Below are 14487 nucleotides of genomic sequence, written 5' to 3'. Positions count from 1 at the left end.
ACAACTGCAATTCTGTTCTTACCTGGTCATACAGCTTTTCATCCACTAAGAGATAGGTCTTTGCCCAGCGCTTAAGAAACCAGACAATATCTTTTCCCATTTGTGGGCTCAGAAGGTGTGTTAGATTTGCCCTTATTGCTCGAGATTCTACTTCTGAAACTCTTAGGATGGCAGATAATAACCTGCAGATATGAAGTACAATTAAGATACATGACTGATTTTGGATGTTTTTTTCCCTTTAAGTAGGGTCAATTTCCCCAACATTGCATTGTCTCAAAGTTTTCTGTTCTTCATGGAATACAGTGAAAAAAAATTATGAAGCCCAAATATTTATGCCTCAATACAGTCATGCAAACACTCTGGCTACTTACAAATGTTAAGAAATGCCTCACTGGAATAACCAGTGTGTTGGTTTGGCCCAGTTCTGCAGCATCTGCATAGATCAGATGCTTCAGCAGGGCTTTCTGGTCACTTTTATCTAAAGCTATTTCAATCAGCTATTAGATAAAACTACCAAAAAAGCCCCACAATCTAGACAGATGTTGAGTGAATCCAACTAATGTGATGCCTCTTCTGGGCATGCGCTGGGTTTGGTGTGGGGGTGCGCAGAGTTTAAAGTAAAGTGTTGGGGAGCTTTTCTTGGTTTGTTTCTTTTTACATCTGTAAGCAGTCTCTATGAATAGTCTCTCTTTACACAGGAGGATGGGGATGGGACAGAAATAGTTTAAGACTGAAGTCAAGGTGGCAAAGGGGAACAGCTCTGACTTTGAAATTAGACTCCAAAATTATTGCAGTACACAGAATGCTCTCCAATGCTCTGACATCAGGGGAAATAGGAAGCTGTCCAACTGGAATGATGCCAAGTACTCTACAGACAGGATACCTTTCCCTTTCTTCCCCTTCCCCCACTTAACCTTAGCTACAAACTTTTGGCAGTCTTAGGTGTACAGTTTTTGCAGCCTGGTACAAACTGCAACACAAATGCAGAGTAGTAAACAGTTTCTTCTTATTTTGATTGCTATAAGAGTAACACACCTCCCTCCATCCCAATTCTCAACAAACCTCCAAACTCTCCCCATTTAGCCCAGATTCTCTCCCCACTACAGAATGCTGGAGTAGAAAATATTGCTTTCATTGCCTCTTATCAGCTACGTGGAAAAATTATCACTGAAAAACAGAGTGCTCTTTTGTTGTACAGGGACTAAGTATAATGTTGCCATATAACTTGTGCACCTGACAATCCAGGGAACTGATGGAGACAAAAAGCCATCTCTAGCTTCCTGGTTAAGATTAACATAAGACAGAAATTAAAACAAAACAAAACAAAACAAAACTAGGGTACAGCATCTTTCACAGCCATTAGAGTACAATGTGCCATGCCTTACTTTTAATTTCCAACATTTGGGACCCTGGTTTATGGGTATCATCCTCCTTCTAAAAATGGACAGAAGTTTCTTTTGTAGCTCTCATACTGTTCCTTAAAATAGGCCAGTTACTGTGCACGTACAAGTGACAACATTCTTTCTGCACTCAGGGCCAACTGAGCTACTCTTGCAGCAATCACAAGTACTGGTTATTCTTGTTAGAGAAGCCCATTTTATAATTTGGAAACTACTTGTTTTGTTACTGTTCTATAGAAGGCATTACACAGTTAATTCAGTTACACAATTCTATCTTCACACTTCAAATAAGATTTATTCTTGTACACTATGATATTTCAAGGAAAGAAAACATTTGTATTGGATCTTTGTATTTACTAGCAAAGGCACTTGTAGCACCAAAATCCACCCATCTCTGCTGAAATCTAATTGTATCTCTCTCCAATCATTTGTCTGGTCTCTTCCTCATGATTCTTTATTTACTCATCCGCTGACTTCAGCTCTCCAACTTTAGCACTCCAAGTTTCACTGATGCTTGTGTTGCTCCATTTTTCATCGTTTCCAGAACAAATTTTTTCTAGACCACTGAATTGCCTTTAGCTTCAAATTTAATCACAAAACAATCTTATTTATTTTATCCTACAATTCTTACCACCTTTTTACCCCTTCTATAGCATTCCTTACCATCCATTTGTTATAACCAGTCTGATAAACCATTACCCATTCTAAATTTCATGCAAAATAAATCTCTTTTCTGTTCCAGTGTTAATACATCTACTCTCCTTTCTACATCTGAAGCCATCAATATTCAAGATTTGTTTCTGTCTATGTAAATTTGTGGGATAATTTATGCTAACAGACTGTAATACATTCTTACCTAATGACAGAATCGGTTCTGTTGTATCCTGGGATGGAAGAGGCCTTTTCTCCTGGAGATCCCAAAATTTGAAGTGTTGTATTGATGTCAACCTCAGTTGAATGCTTAATGGAATATTCCATTACTTCTGGAGGTATTAACGGAGTCTCTCCCTGAGTATCATTAGCTAAGAGGTAGCCTTAAAAGATACAGAAGGTAAGTCACCAAAAGCTCACTAACCTAGGTTAAGTTTTTGTTGGATTCTCTTCTGACTTTATAGCAGATATTACAAGTCACTGACATAAAATCTGTATAAACCCTAACATTAACTAGTAAGTACCTTAATATTAATTATACACATCAATTTTCTGTGTATAAATGGAAGCAGCAGCCCTAAAATTATAAACAAGAAACCAGGTTGAAAGCGTAATGACCAAATAAAATACAGAAATAGTGCCCCATTCAGCAGCAGATGCTATAGCTTATGTCTACAAATGAGTCAGACTTTATATATGACTAAATTGCTTGCTTTGTTCAGCTTTCTTCATGTGAAAAATATGATTTTACAGCTATAATTCATTTGCATTCCACTTGTTAATCCACAGTTGGAATTTCTGCATTGCTAACTTTCTACGCCTCTAAGCAGTTTTTAAAAGCACAGCAAACAAACTAGGAAAAACCAGTGTTTCCTTATTTCCTTTGCAAATGTACATCAAGTAGACAAAGGCATTTTTAAAGCACTTATCTGTTGTCCAGGAAAAAGCATATTCACTCCTGGTTTTATCACAGTTTGAGTTTGATACCATACCCATCAGACCTAGAGATACACACTTAATCCTATGGGATTAATGTATGGTTACACAAGTAGTATCAATACACTTGTATCAAGAGCTGGAATTATTAAGAGGTAAAATATTTAAAATGATAAAACCCTGTTTTATTTTTTTAAATACGTTTTTATTCCATTATTTCTGCCATTGGGACACAGGCAGAGTAAGTAAAGCAATTTGGATTCATGAACAGATATGAAAGACAACACTAATGATAGTAAAAATGTACAAACCTACTTAGCATCAGGCACAATGCAGATGCCATTTTAGTTGCATCAATATTTCACTGGAACTCTATATAGGATGCCCAGCATAACTTGCTCAGGTTTTTGCCATTCATGACTTATGTAGCCATACCAAATCCTTTGTATCACATACTCACAAGCAGTCTCAGTTCCCGTTTTTTTCAATGCTAACGAGTTAAGTATTTTAGCTGAATATTTTTCAGAATGAATCAGTCAAAAACATATGATAAAAACAGGAGTTAACAAAAAACATGTAGTATCTTCTGTTAAAAGGTTGCTTAGCATATCTTTAAGAAAAAATACCCCCATGACTGTTAACATAAAGGAAATAAGATGAAGAATGAAAGTTATCTGTCTAGCTACAGCACAAAGAATACGCTCATTTGTTCTAGTGTGAAAAGAATACATGCAATGAAAAATAACCATAAAAAACCATAATGACCATATTCTCAATTACAAGGATTAGCTATACAGGCTGATGGACACGCAAGCAGGTCTGGTTGAGGAACTCCAGTTTCAGGAGCTGTATTTGAGTGTTTTGTGTTTAAAACTTACTACTAACCTGTGACTAAAATAAGCCAATGAATATCCTCATACAGGTCATCAAGCACTTTATTGTCAATTGAGCCTGATCCTGGTGAGGCAAGTAACTGCTGCTGATGCCTTTGTAACTGACCATGGAGCCTCGTCACTCGGTCTTCTAATAAACTGAAAAAAGACAATAACAAAATTAATGCAGCTGCCTTAACTAAACAAAAACTTTGTTTAACACAAGACTTTAATCAGATTATTTAAGCAAAAGTATATGAGCTCTATTAATTACTCTGTACCTTGTAAGAAGAGGTATACAGTGTTCTGCAGCAATTCTTCCCAGCATGCCAACACTTGCCAGCTGGTCAGAAAACTGGTCTCTGTCATCTTCCTGCAGTTCGCTTATTTCTTCTTCCTCACGAGAGGCTACACCATTGGCAGTCTGGTTTCATTTTAAAGAAGTCAGAAGTAATCAATTAGCATTGTACTCATTTCAATCTTGTTAGGAATACTATTAAAAATCTCTTTTCTGTTATTTATTTTAAGGTGTTCTAGGAGAAAGGCCACAAGTAGAAACAATTTAAATGTACCAATATCTTTATTAGGTATTTGAGTTGGTCTAATAAAAGATATTGGATTTACCCAAAAAACCTTGCCTGCCTATGTCCTTAAACCAACACAGTTACATCCTATACCCCAGGATGTGTGTCAAATAATTAAGAGAAGAATTGGTAAATTAATAAAATACGTACTCCAATATACAATATAAAAACTCCAAAGTCCCAACTTCACTGAACAACACACACATTTTCATTTTAACTTCAGATCTCTTTCAACTTGAGAATCTGCATTGTTTGAGAAAGGACGCATACTCCTAAAAAACTGAAGCTGTTTATATAAGAACAGCCTTGATGGAAGCAAACTGACTTCTTCACACTCCTCTGTTTTAAACCCTGTTAAGGAGTATTACTTCTTAGAGGTAAAAATATAGTTCAGTCTTTATGATGGTTTATAAATACAATTTGTGACTGACTGAATGGTTACACTGGCTGTCAAATTCAAGCAAAGAAGGACTACAAGAGCTAAAAACTATATTCTGTACCAGGGTGGGCAAAGTCCCGCCCACGGGCCAGATCCAGCCAGCAGCAGACTCCATTTCCCAGCGGCCCCTGCCTGCATGGCGGTGGCTGCTCACCACGGAGACCCCAGCCGCAGTGATAGAGCAAGGCTGGCCCCAGCTTCACTGACAGGGCATGTGGCAGGGCAGGGGGCTGCTCCAGAGCCGCTGGGAACTTGTGGTGAGGGAAGCCTGGTTGGGGCCAAGGCAGAGCTGTTATGGAAGGGAACACAGGAATTCATAAGTTAAATATGAAACTGTGTTAGTGGATTAGAAAGGAATAGCCAACTTTTTGCAGTTTTCTATAAGGGGATTGAGATATTGAATCCAAACCTTAATTCCTTCCAAAGTGCTTTCAAGCCCCTCCTTTCTTTATCTAAACCAGCAAATAATTCTCCTTTGGCAACTTCAAAGCTGCAGCTGCTTAATGAAGAGTGCTTCTCTATTTGAAAGTTCCAGGCACTGCTTTGATACCGAACAAGAAGCATTCTGAAATGCCAGCTGTGGCTTTTACAAGGTTACCCATGGGATAAATGACTTATCTCACAGAAGGACATGTATTAACCTGTGTATACAAGTTATGTCAAGACTGCATGATATGAATTCAAGGGTCTCTTGAAATGTTTTTCTCTATTTTGGCATTCTTATTACCACCTGTTACCTATCTAAGAGATGAGAGTTAGGTTTTACATGGTACTTTTCAGAGTTGAAGCATCTCAGTACCTTACATACTATCAAGTTAGATATTGTTGTATTGTTGATGCAACAAAAACCGGACAGTCATTAACACGCTCAACGTTTATTTCCGACTTTCTATTTCAGAATCTGTTGTAGTATAATGTTGAAAAAGAGGCTCCCCCCATCCTTAAAAGTGCCTTGGCCACTGAGCCACAAAGTCAGAATAGACCTTGGTTTACACCATGTTATCCAAAAGAATAGATTAAACACCACCACATTTTCTTCTAGTTTGAGCCCAATCCCGCCACATCTGACACGTTTATATATGTTTTTTATGCAACAAAAGGGCACAGTGAATTAGAATTTGCAGTTAATACACAAAAAGCATTAGCAGCTGCATTAAAGTCAGAATTTCACTGAAGAATTTTGGTCATAGTAAACTGTTTAGTGACTGAAACCAAAGTAGTAACAAAGGATATAAGTAAAATTTGAACTTATGGTCTATTATATAATTAAATAAGGCTGTGTGAAATTTTGCCAGGTGTTTCGTGTCGAAGCTGTTTCAACAAGTTTCGAGCTCGAAACAGCAAGATGGAAATGAAACAGAAGGCTTTGAAAAAGCTTTGAAACAAAATGAGGGCTGGTCTTGCTTGCAGCTAAACAGAAACTAAGGAGACAAAGGGGGAAGAGGGGGGAAGGACTGCTCTGATATTGACACCTAGCTCCTTGTTCAATTCCCCAGCCCTCTGATTGCTTCCCCCAGCTCTTCCCAGGGGGCGCATGATGCAGGATGACAGCAGGCTGCCATTGCCAGCTGGGGATTGGGGTGGCTCTGGGCTATTTCCCCAGCTGGCAGCAGCAGCCTGCTGAAACCCTGCACGCAGATCCAGGGGCCCAGACCCTCTGGGAGGGCTGCAGGGATGTGCCAGACTCCTCCTGAGGGATGCAGACCACTGGATGTCCACACAGGATGACAGCAGGCTGCTGCTGCTGCTGGCTGCGGCCAGCACTTGGTGCAGCCCATGCTAAGTGCCAGGAAGACTGGTGCTGCCACTGGTCCCAGCCAGTGGCAGCAGCCTGCTGTCATCCTGTGTGCACATCTGGGGGCCTGCACCCCTTGGGAGGGCTGAGGGGCTGTGCCACATTTTTCCCAGGGGGCCTGGGCCCCTGGATCTGCACACAGGATGACAACATGGTGCTGCTGCCAGCACCAGCACTGAGTTCTTCTTGGCACTCGGCACAGGCTGCACCAAGCAGACTCAGGTGCTGGTGCTGGCCTCAGCCGGCAGCAACAGCAAGCTGCCATCCTGTGCACACATCCGGGGGCCCGCACTCCCCCAGGAAGAATCCAGCAAAGCCCCACAGACCTCCTGGGGAGCGTGGGATGACAGCAGGCTGCTGCTGCTGGCAAGTGATAAGTGTTTTGCTTCAAATAGTTTGAGGTTCAGTTTCCTAGAAGCCCCTGTGCTTGACAGGATTCATGCCCTCAGAAGGGGCTACCATCCCTGCGATTTTTATCCAAATCAAGCAAGAAATGACAGTTATAGGCATTTTCATGATTCCCCCTTATACCCAATGGGTGAAACGTCAAAATGCGTCAGAACAGTGAAACAAAATGGAACAGTGGTTTGAAACAGCAAAATGAAACACCTGTCCCTTCAAAACAGAAGTCAAAATGAAATGGTGCTGTTTCACACAGCTTTAATTTTTAAAAGCATTCTTCAACCAGTCTCCTTCCTTTCTTTTCAAGAGAAGCAAACAGGCTGGGAAAAAGATTTTCCTTATGAAAACACAGCAAGATACATGTTCCCTCCCCTCACCCCGATGCTACTGCTAACCAATTGAATTAAAATTCTGTGCGAGTTCCACCAAAGCTAATTAAGTATCATATATTAAAGCAATGTTTATTTATGTATATACTTGGACTAGAGACAGAAATTCCACATAAATCAGTACAAGTGATCAGAAACCAGTTCAAATCTGTAACACAACGCAAGTTCAGTGCACATAAACCACTTTCCAAATAGCTGAAACCAGTTTAAGATAAACCTAGAAGGATGTAGTATCAAAACTTAACTGAGTTAGATTAAATTAGTTTATTGAACTTCTGTCCCTGATCCCCTCCAGATTCAAGTTAACCCAGAATCCCCCAACATGCCAGGATGCTTTGCACCTCCTCTGCAAACCCCCCATCATAGGGTGGGTGGGCTAGCTTTGTTCCAAGCTGTCTATTCCAGCTGAGCAGGGAGGCATGTTCTAGTGCCCCCTGCAGGCATGTGGCTGTTTCCAGAATCAAAAGCAAACGTCTGTTCACTTGCTTATTGGTGCAATCTATGTAGCTTAAATTAAACTGCAAAGATTGAATCAATTTAGACTTGGGCTTTTTGACTGTCTGTACTTAACCTAACAGACTACTCATTCTTGCCCCCAAAATAACTTAGGTTAAGAGCTTACCAAATTCCTTGTACCATCAGGAGCAGCTAGGTGGCACTGAATATAAGAGTTAAAAACCTGAACAGCATGTTGGGTAAAGAAGCCTTTATGGAAATGTTTGTCATCTTGTACCAAAGTAAGCCAGGACTCCAGCAACTTATCATATGCTTCCATGTATACCATGTCATCTTTGTCAAGCTGTAAGAGGAGAAAAAAGGGATGGTGTCAAACTGAAAACTAAGACTAAACAAAGCAGCAGTAGGAAACATAGGACTGGAAGGGTCCTTGACGTGACACCCGCCCCTCACTGAACACAGCCACGCACCCCTCCCCCCTGCAATATGCTGCAGAACAGAATGAGAAATGAGGGTACCGCCAAAATCTTGGCTAGGAGTTCATTTGGACCAGCTTCCATACTCTAAAAATGCAAAAACCCCTCAAATAATTCTTGCCAAACTGACTTGGAGGGAGGGCCAGGCACACTCCTTTCTGACCCCAAATCTCACAATCAAGTTTAACTGCAAGCATGTGAACAAGACCTACCACATGAAATTTTAATAGATATGCTGTGTGTTTTTTTTAGCAAGCTGAATTCAGTTGCAATTACTATGAAAGAGATAAGAACATAATTAAATTGAAATGATCTTGTAAGTTTTTAGAAAACTGCTCCCTACACCTGATGTCTGAACAACAAAAGCCTCTTCTGAAATTTTATGTTTAAAAGGCTTATTATTGAGGCCAAGGTGTTTAGAGCACAGGTGTCAAAACCTAGGCACCTAAATTAAAATTCCCATTACATACAAGCACAGCAAGGCCTCAACCTTACAAATTAAAAACATAAAAGGATTATACCTTAAAACAAAGGTATCAAACTTATGTGGCTGGGAGCCCTTTGGGCTGCATCACACTCCTGTGTGCCCCTCACCTCCCCTTCACTGCTGCACCATTAACCCATACCCACCCCACCACTGTACAGCGTGCCTTTGCCCTCCTCTCCAACTGCTGCACCACACATCCAACCAGGCTTTACCCTTCATTCCTACAGCATATACCCATGTGGCTCCAGGCTCACTCTCAGCTCCCCAGCTGTGCCACACTGCACTGCTGCACCCCCAGGGGCTGGCAGCCAAAATCAAAAAAGGGAAGGGGAGCCTAGAAACTCTGGCTGCTCTTTCAGTTGGAGCAATTAGGTGGGGGAGGAGGGTGGAGCGGTACCTGGGGAAACATCCTGGGGGCTGATTCTCACAGGCTGCCAGCTGCAGAGCCATAAGTGCACATTAGCCAACTGTAAGTGCATGTAATGTGTACACACCTCAAAAAGTAAGCACTCAGAATAGCCAAGTGTCATTTCTAATTATCCATAAGTGCCATGCAGAGATGGAAAAAAAGTAGAAGGAAACAAATTTCTAGCTGGCAGAACAACTAAGCAGCCCCTTTCCCAAATTTAAAAAAAAAAAGTTCTCTTAACATTGTTGGCCTAAATCATGAGTATTTCAAGGTTGAATTTACAAGCAGGCTACAAAATGTGTATAATCTCATACAGCCACTCTGCCAAGGTCTAAATCAGGAAAAAAAAAATCATTCTGCATCCAATAGGCTTGAGCAGTAGGCTTGTATTAAATGAGACCAAAATGGTGCCTTGATAAAATAATGCATTGAGCTGACTAAGGCTATGTATAGATATTCAAGGAGGTTAGATTGCATTAAAAATAGCCACTCGATCTAAGGGGGAGGGCAGGCAGGGTCCATGGAACTGCTGGGGTCAGGGAGGGTTTGGCAGGATATGGGAACCTTGTGGGGTCTGCAGGGAGTTTGGGAAGGCTCTCTCCCCCACACCCTGGGGTCAGGGGCTATTTTTAGCCCCCTGACCCACCACTGTCAGACAAACAACCCCTCCCCAGTGAACACCCCCATCCCTCCTGCCCCTCTCCGCACCCCGATTTGTTCAGCTCCCAGTATCGGCGAACCGTGATAAAACCAGCATGGGGAGTGGCTTGCACGGATGTGGATGCTTGGTGAGTGAGGGACAGGGGTTGGTTGGTCCATGATGGGGTTGTCTGTCCCAGGATGGGAGGGGATGGACTGGGGGGGGCAGATGGGGGTCTAAGAATAGGCCGGTGCCAGAGTAGGGTAGGAAAAGTGCAGCCCCAGGGTAGGGCCAGCAGCTGGGCTTTCCTAGCCCTGGGACTGTAACTGGGAACTGTACAGAAGTTTAGTTAGATCAGTCTCACCAGACCTCAGCTAAGTAAGTCTTCCTCTGAGGTACACTTAGCTTAGATCGGGTCAGCCATTTTAGACCGATCTAACTGTCCTGAACTTCTGTACAGTTCATGTGTAGATCCACCTAACTAGTGTAAGGTATTCACCTGGGCAAACTAAGTTAGATCAGGTGGCCATTTTTAATGTGATCTAACCTTGCCCTAACCTCCCTGAACATCTGTACCCAACCTAAGGCTAAGTCTGCTCCAGATAAATGCCCAATGACCTTTTAAGATCTAACAGCAGATGGAAATGCAAGCAAAGGAAGGGAGGGGTGGGGAAGAAAGAATTGGCAAAAGGACTAAGCCGGAAATCTGCCACCATTTTGGAAACAAATATTTTAAAGACAATTTTAAAGCATCAGTCTCTGTAAAGTGAACATGTTTTCAAAATAAAATAAACAAAAATGAAACTCGTAATATAACTATCAAAGGGGGGGAAAAAAAATCAAGAATAGAGGAAAACAAGACCAGGAGCAAGGAAAATATTATTTAATACAAAGAATAGAAGATGAACAGCATAGCATATTGTTATATAAGAGGACCTTGGAAAAATAGCTCAATACCTGGAAAGATACTGGAATAAATTATTAAACAATCAAGCTATAATCAATACCGTATCATCCTGTAGGTGAACAGCCAACATGGACTTATCAAGAACAAATCATATTTTAAAAAGTCTAATTTTCTTCTCTCATAAAATAGCTGATAAGATAACAGGGAAGCATATCTTTATTAAATCTTTTGACACCATCTTAAATTATATTCTCCTATGTAATCATGGCCTTAATGCACTCATCACAACCTGCAGTCAAAGTGTAGCTTTTACATTGCTGTCAAACGTGAGGGCATTTTCCTCACAACCTTTTATATGACTCTGACCTAGTTTTGATTTTAGGCAATGTTTTCATTAGCTATTTGGACAAAGGGCAAGGGTACACACAAATTTTGTGAACAAATTAGTAGGGAATACAACCACTCTGCATGGCAGGATCAGACTTCAAAACAATCTTGAAAAATTGGAGAAAGTAGTCCAAAATCAACAAGATGAAATGCAGTGAAAAGAAATAGGCAGTCCTTCGCTTAGGAAGGAGAAACCAAACGCAGTTAAAAATGCTGAACAATTGGCTAGGCGGGAAAAGAGGAGCTAGTGATTAAAACGAGGCACAAGCTAAGTAGGAATAAACCATCCAGTGCCATTAAAAGGTAAAAAGTCATACTGGGATATATTAAAGGGAGTGAGACATCAGATATAGAAAGCAATTATTTTGCTCTGGTTAGCACTGGGAGGCCTCCGACGGAACAGTGTCTCCAGTTTTGGTCAACACACAAAGAAAGACAGTCAAGCTGCAGTGTATCGAGAAGAAAACAGTGAGGAAGATGAAAGGTTTGGACAACAGGACCTGTGAGGAAAGGCTATGGAAACCAGATCTGTATTCTCTAGAAACAGACAGCAAGGGGAAGGAACCTAATAAACAAGCACTGCACAGCATTAAAGGTTCTTCTGGAAAAGATGGTGCTTAAATGTTCCCTGTGTCCACTGCAGGCAGGATGAGAAAAACAAAACACCACAACAACAAACACAAAACAGTCTTAATTTGCAGAAAAGAAAAAAAGTGTTAGAAATTAGGAAAAAATCTCTTTGGAATAAGAGCAGTAAAGAACTGGAATAGGCTACTTGGGACGTTTTTGAGACAACATGGAAAAAAAAAAAAAAAAGCTTCCATTAAGGTATGGTCTAGTTGAGTGTTTTTCAACTAGTTTCAGAGTTTGGGGGTTCTGGGTAATGGCTGAACAGGCTGGGAGCCAGTGTGCCACCACTGCCAGACTTGCTCACCTAGGTCTGCAGCCTCTCTTTAAGTAGTGGCAAGGATTCTGCAGCAGAAGTAATGATATGAAAGGGTTTTATGATTTTACAAAGTTTAAAAACCAGTGGTCTAGTTAAACTGGATCCTGGATCTTTATAGGGTAGATGGTCTAGCTGATTTCTTATATGTTACTTTAAGCCTTCTGGCTTCTTTGATTCCATAGCCAGTCATAGCCTGAGGCTGGGGCTGGTCCTCAACAATTACTCTTCTCACAAAACAGTTTATCCCATCCCTTTTTAAAAGAAAATAGTTGAGAAGGATTGCTTATTGAAGGCATCACTATACATTTATACAGTTTGATTTCCCTTGCATTAATTTTCTTTCCTATTCTTTTCACCTCTCCTCCACCCTCACAAACTTTTAATATATACACTTCTTCCAAGCCATTTCCTCTTTATCATTGTACAACATGCAATAAGTGTTCTATTTCCTCCCAACCACATTGCTTTTCAAGTTCCACTGCTCCTTCTTCCTATCCTCCACACACACTTCTACATTTGGATGCTGGCAGAGATTTTTTTACTGTCAAAAGTGTCATCCACAAAAAAAAAGTAATATTTGTAGATGGACTGGTGTCCCTGCTGCTACCTTCTAAGTATTGCTTGGTGTAGATTATTTTCTTGTAATTAGTTTGTAGGGTATGGGTTTTTTTTAATAGGCGTCTTAATAGTCACTGAGTAAACGAAAGCACCTAAATCCATCTAACTTTTCACTCTAAACAGAAGCCATAGTCAAGATTTATTGGGCTGGATTCTGTTCTTTGAAAACAGAGCAAATTGATTTCCATACACAAGTCTTCAACAAAATTAAATATTTGCTTGATTAAAGTGACAACCCATAGCATTTTTGGTATGCTGAAAAAGTTCCTGGGACATCATGCTAATACACTACTAAAGCCAAGACATCACTCTTTAGAAACTTTATAATAAGCTCAATTAACTACTACGGCCTGAAACTTACTCACCGAATCTCAACACTGAATGCCAACACAAAAATAACCACTGCAAGAAACGCAAATTCATAGGTATAGAATAATTTTTCAAGGGTCCCCTAGTACGAGGGCTTTGCCTACCTGCACTACACTTATTTCCTTTTTCTGATAGATAGATAAATGACTATTAGGACTCTGTTAGTGACACATTTCCCAGCCTCACACCTACAGAATTCTGATGGCACAGTCCTGTCTATTCAGGTTGACTACCTGCATATGAATACTGGACATGCAGGCACAAATACTGAATATTAGGATATGCATAAGAATATTACGATATGTAGCCACAGATATTGCACACTTGTAAACATGCTGTACCAAAACAAACTCCAAACTGGTAGTGACATTCCTCTATTGGAAGTGGTCAGCACCTGTAAGAGTACGAACATACATCACAAAATGAAGCAGACTGGCTGTGGCACTATGTGTCCAATGTGCTTCATTGGGCAAAACATGTTGCCCATTGTCCCACATCAGGCAGGGGCCCAATCCTGCAGAACAGATGACATGTTCCATACTTAAGAGATGCACCTTGAAGAGTCCCCTGGGGCACTTCTCTACAAAAGAGAAAAGCCAGGGTTCCCCACTTGCAGAGACATGCCCTGCGCAATCTCTGGAGTATGCCTCCACAAATGTGGACAGGGAACATCCTGGAGAATTTCCAAGGTGTATCTTTATAAGCAGGGAAAGCCAGGCTGGTGCTCCTGGGGCTTGAGGGGGCTGATCCTGTATAGGAAATCCTGGGGAGGTGTCTGGAGAGCATGAGCAGCTGTGGACTGACCACACTTTCCCACCATAAACTTAACACACATCTGCTGCAACAGAGTGGCACAAATTGATACCACCTATGAAGTGGCCATAATTTTGAGGCATTTGTGGCATGACAAGGGGTATGAACATTTATTTTGATTGAAGCACAAATGCAGCATCTGTTCTACCCCAAGTTCCACAATGGAGTCTGTAAGACAGAAGTTTTCCTAGACAGTATGCTTTTTCACCAAATAAAAACTGAACACTTCTAAGATCCAGGTGCCTGCAGCCTCCTGCTGTCATGGATATCATCAAACCTCTATAATATACCGCCTTTCCTTTTCACCTGATGGCAATGTGTTACTTCAAATTTAAAATTTCTTGCCATCTCTCTTCCTGATGCTGCTTCACTTGACAAAATTTAAGGGGAATACTTTGATAGAATTTTCCTGAAGCAATTCTGAAATCCAGTCAAGCTGCCAATGATTCATGTACTCTGGGTAACCCAGGACATTGGCGTATGAGGTTACTTAGTCTCTCCTTCCAATAAG

General features: G+C 41.0%; 1 protein-coding gene across 1 annotated transcript in view; it reads right to left on the bottom strand.

Annotated features, from left to right (window-relative positions):
- XPO4 (exportin 4) overlaps positions 1–14487 on the bottom strand; it is a 128262-nt gene that overhangs the window by 37773 nt on the left and 76002 nt on the right. The window contains exons 10-14 of the mRNA XM_090029113.1: positions 8091–8267; positions 4141–4283; positions 3873–4018; positions 2257–2434; positions 23–182 (exon numbers count right to left, since the gene is read on the bottom strand). Coding sequence (XP_089885239.1) covers positions 23–182; positions 2257–2434; positions 3873–4018; positions 4141–4283; positions 8091–8267 — 804 coding nt within the window. The remainder of the gene's footprint in view (positions 1–22; positions 183–2256; positions 2435–3872; positions 4019–4140; positions 4284–8090; positions 8268–14487) is intronic.

The sequence above is a fragment of the Crocodylus siamensis genome, chromosome 1, assembly GCF_052110815.1.
Source record: "Crocodylus siamensis isolate JL-2025a chromosome 1, ASM5211081v1, whole genome shotgun sequence".
Taxonomy (NCBI): domain Eukaryota; kingdom Metazoa; phylum Chordata; order Crocodylia; family Crocodylidae; genus Crocodylus; species Crocodylus siamensis.
The sequence above is the reverse complement of the archived record's forward strand: the minus strand, read 5'-3'. Positions and strand labels throughout refer to the sequence as shown.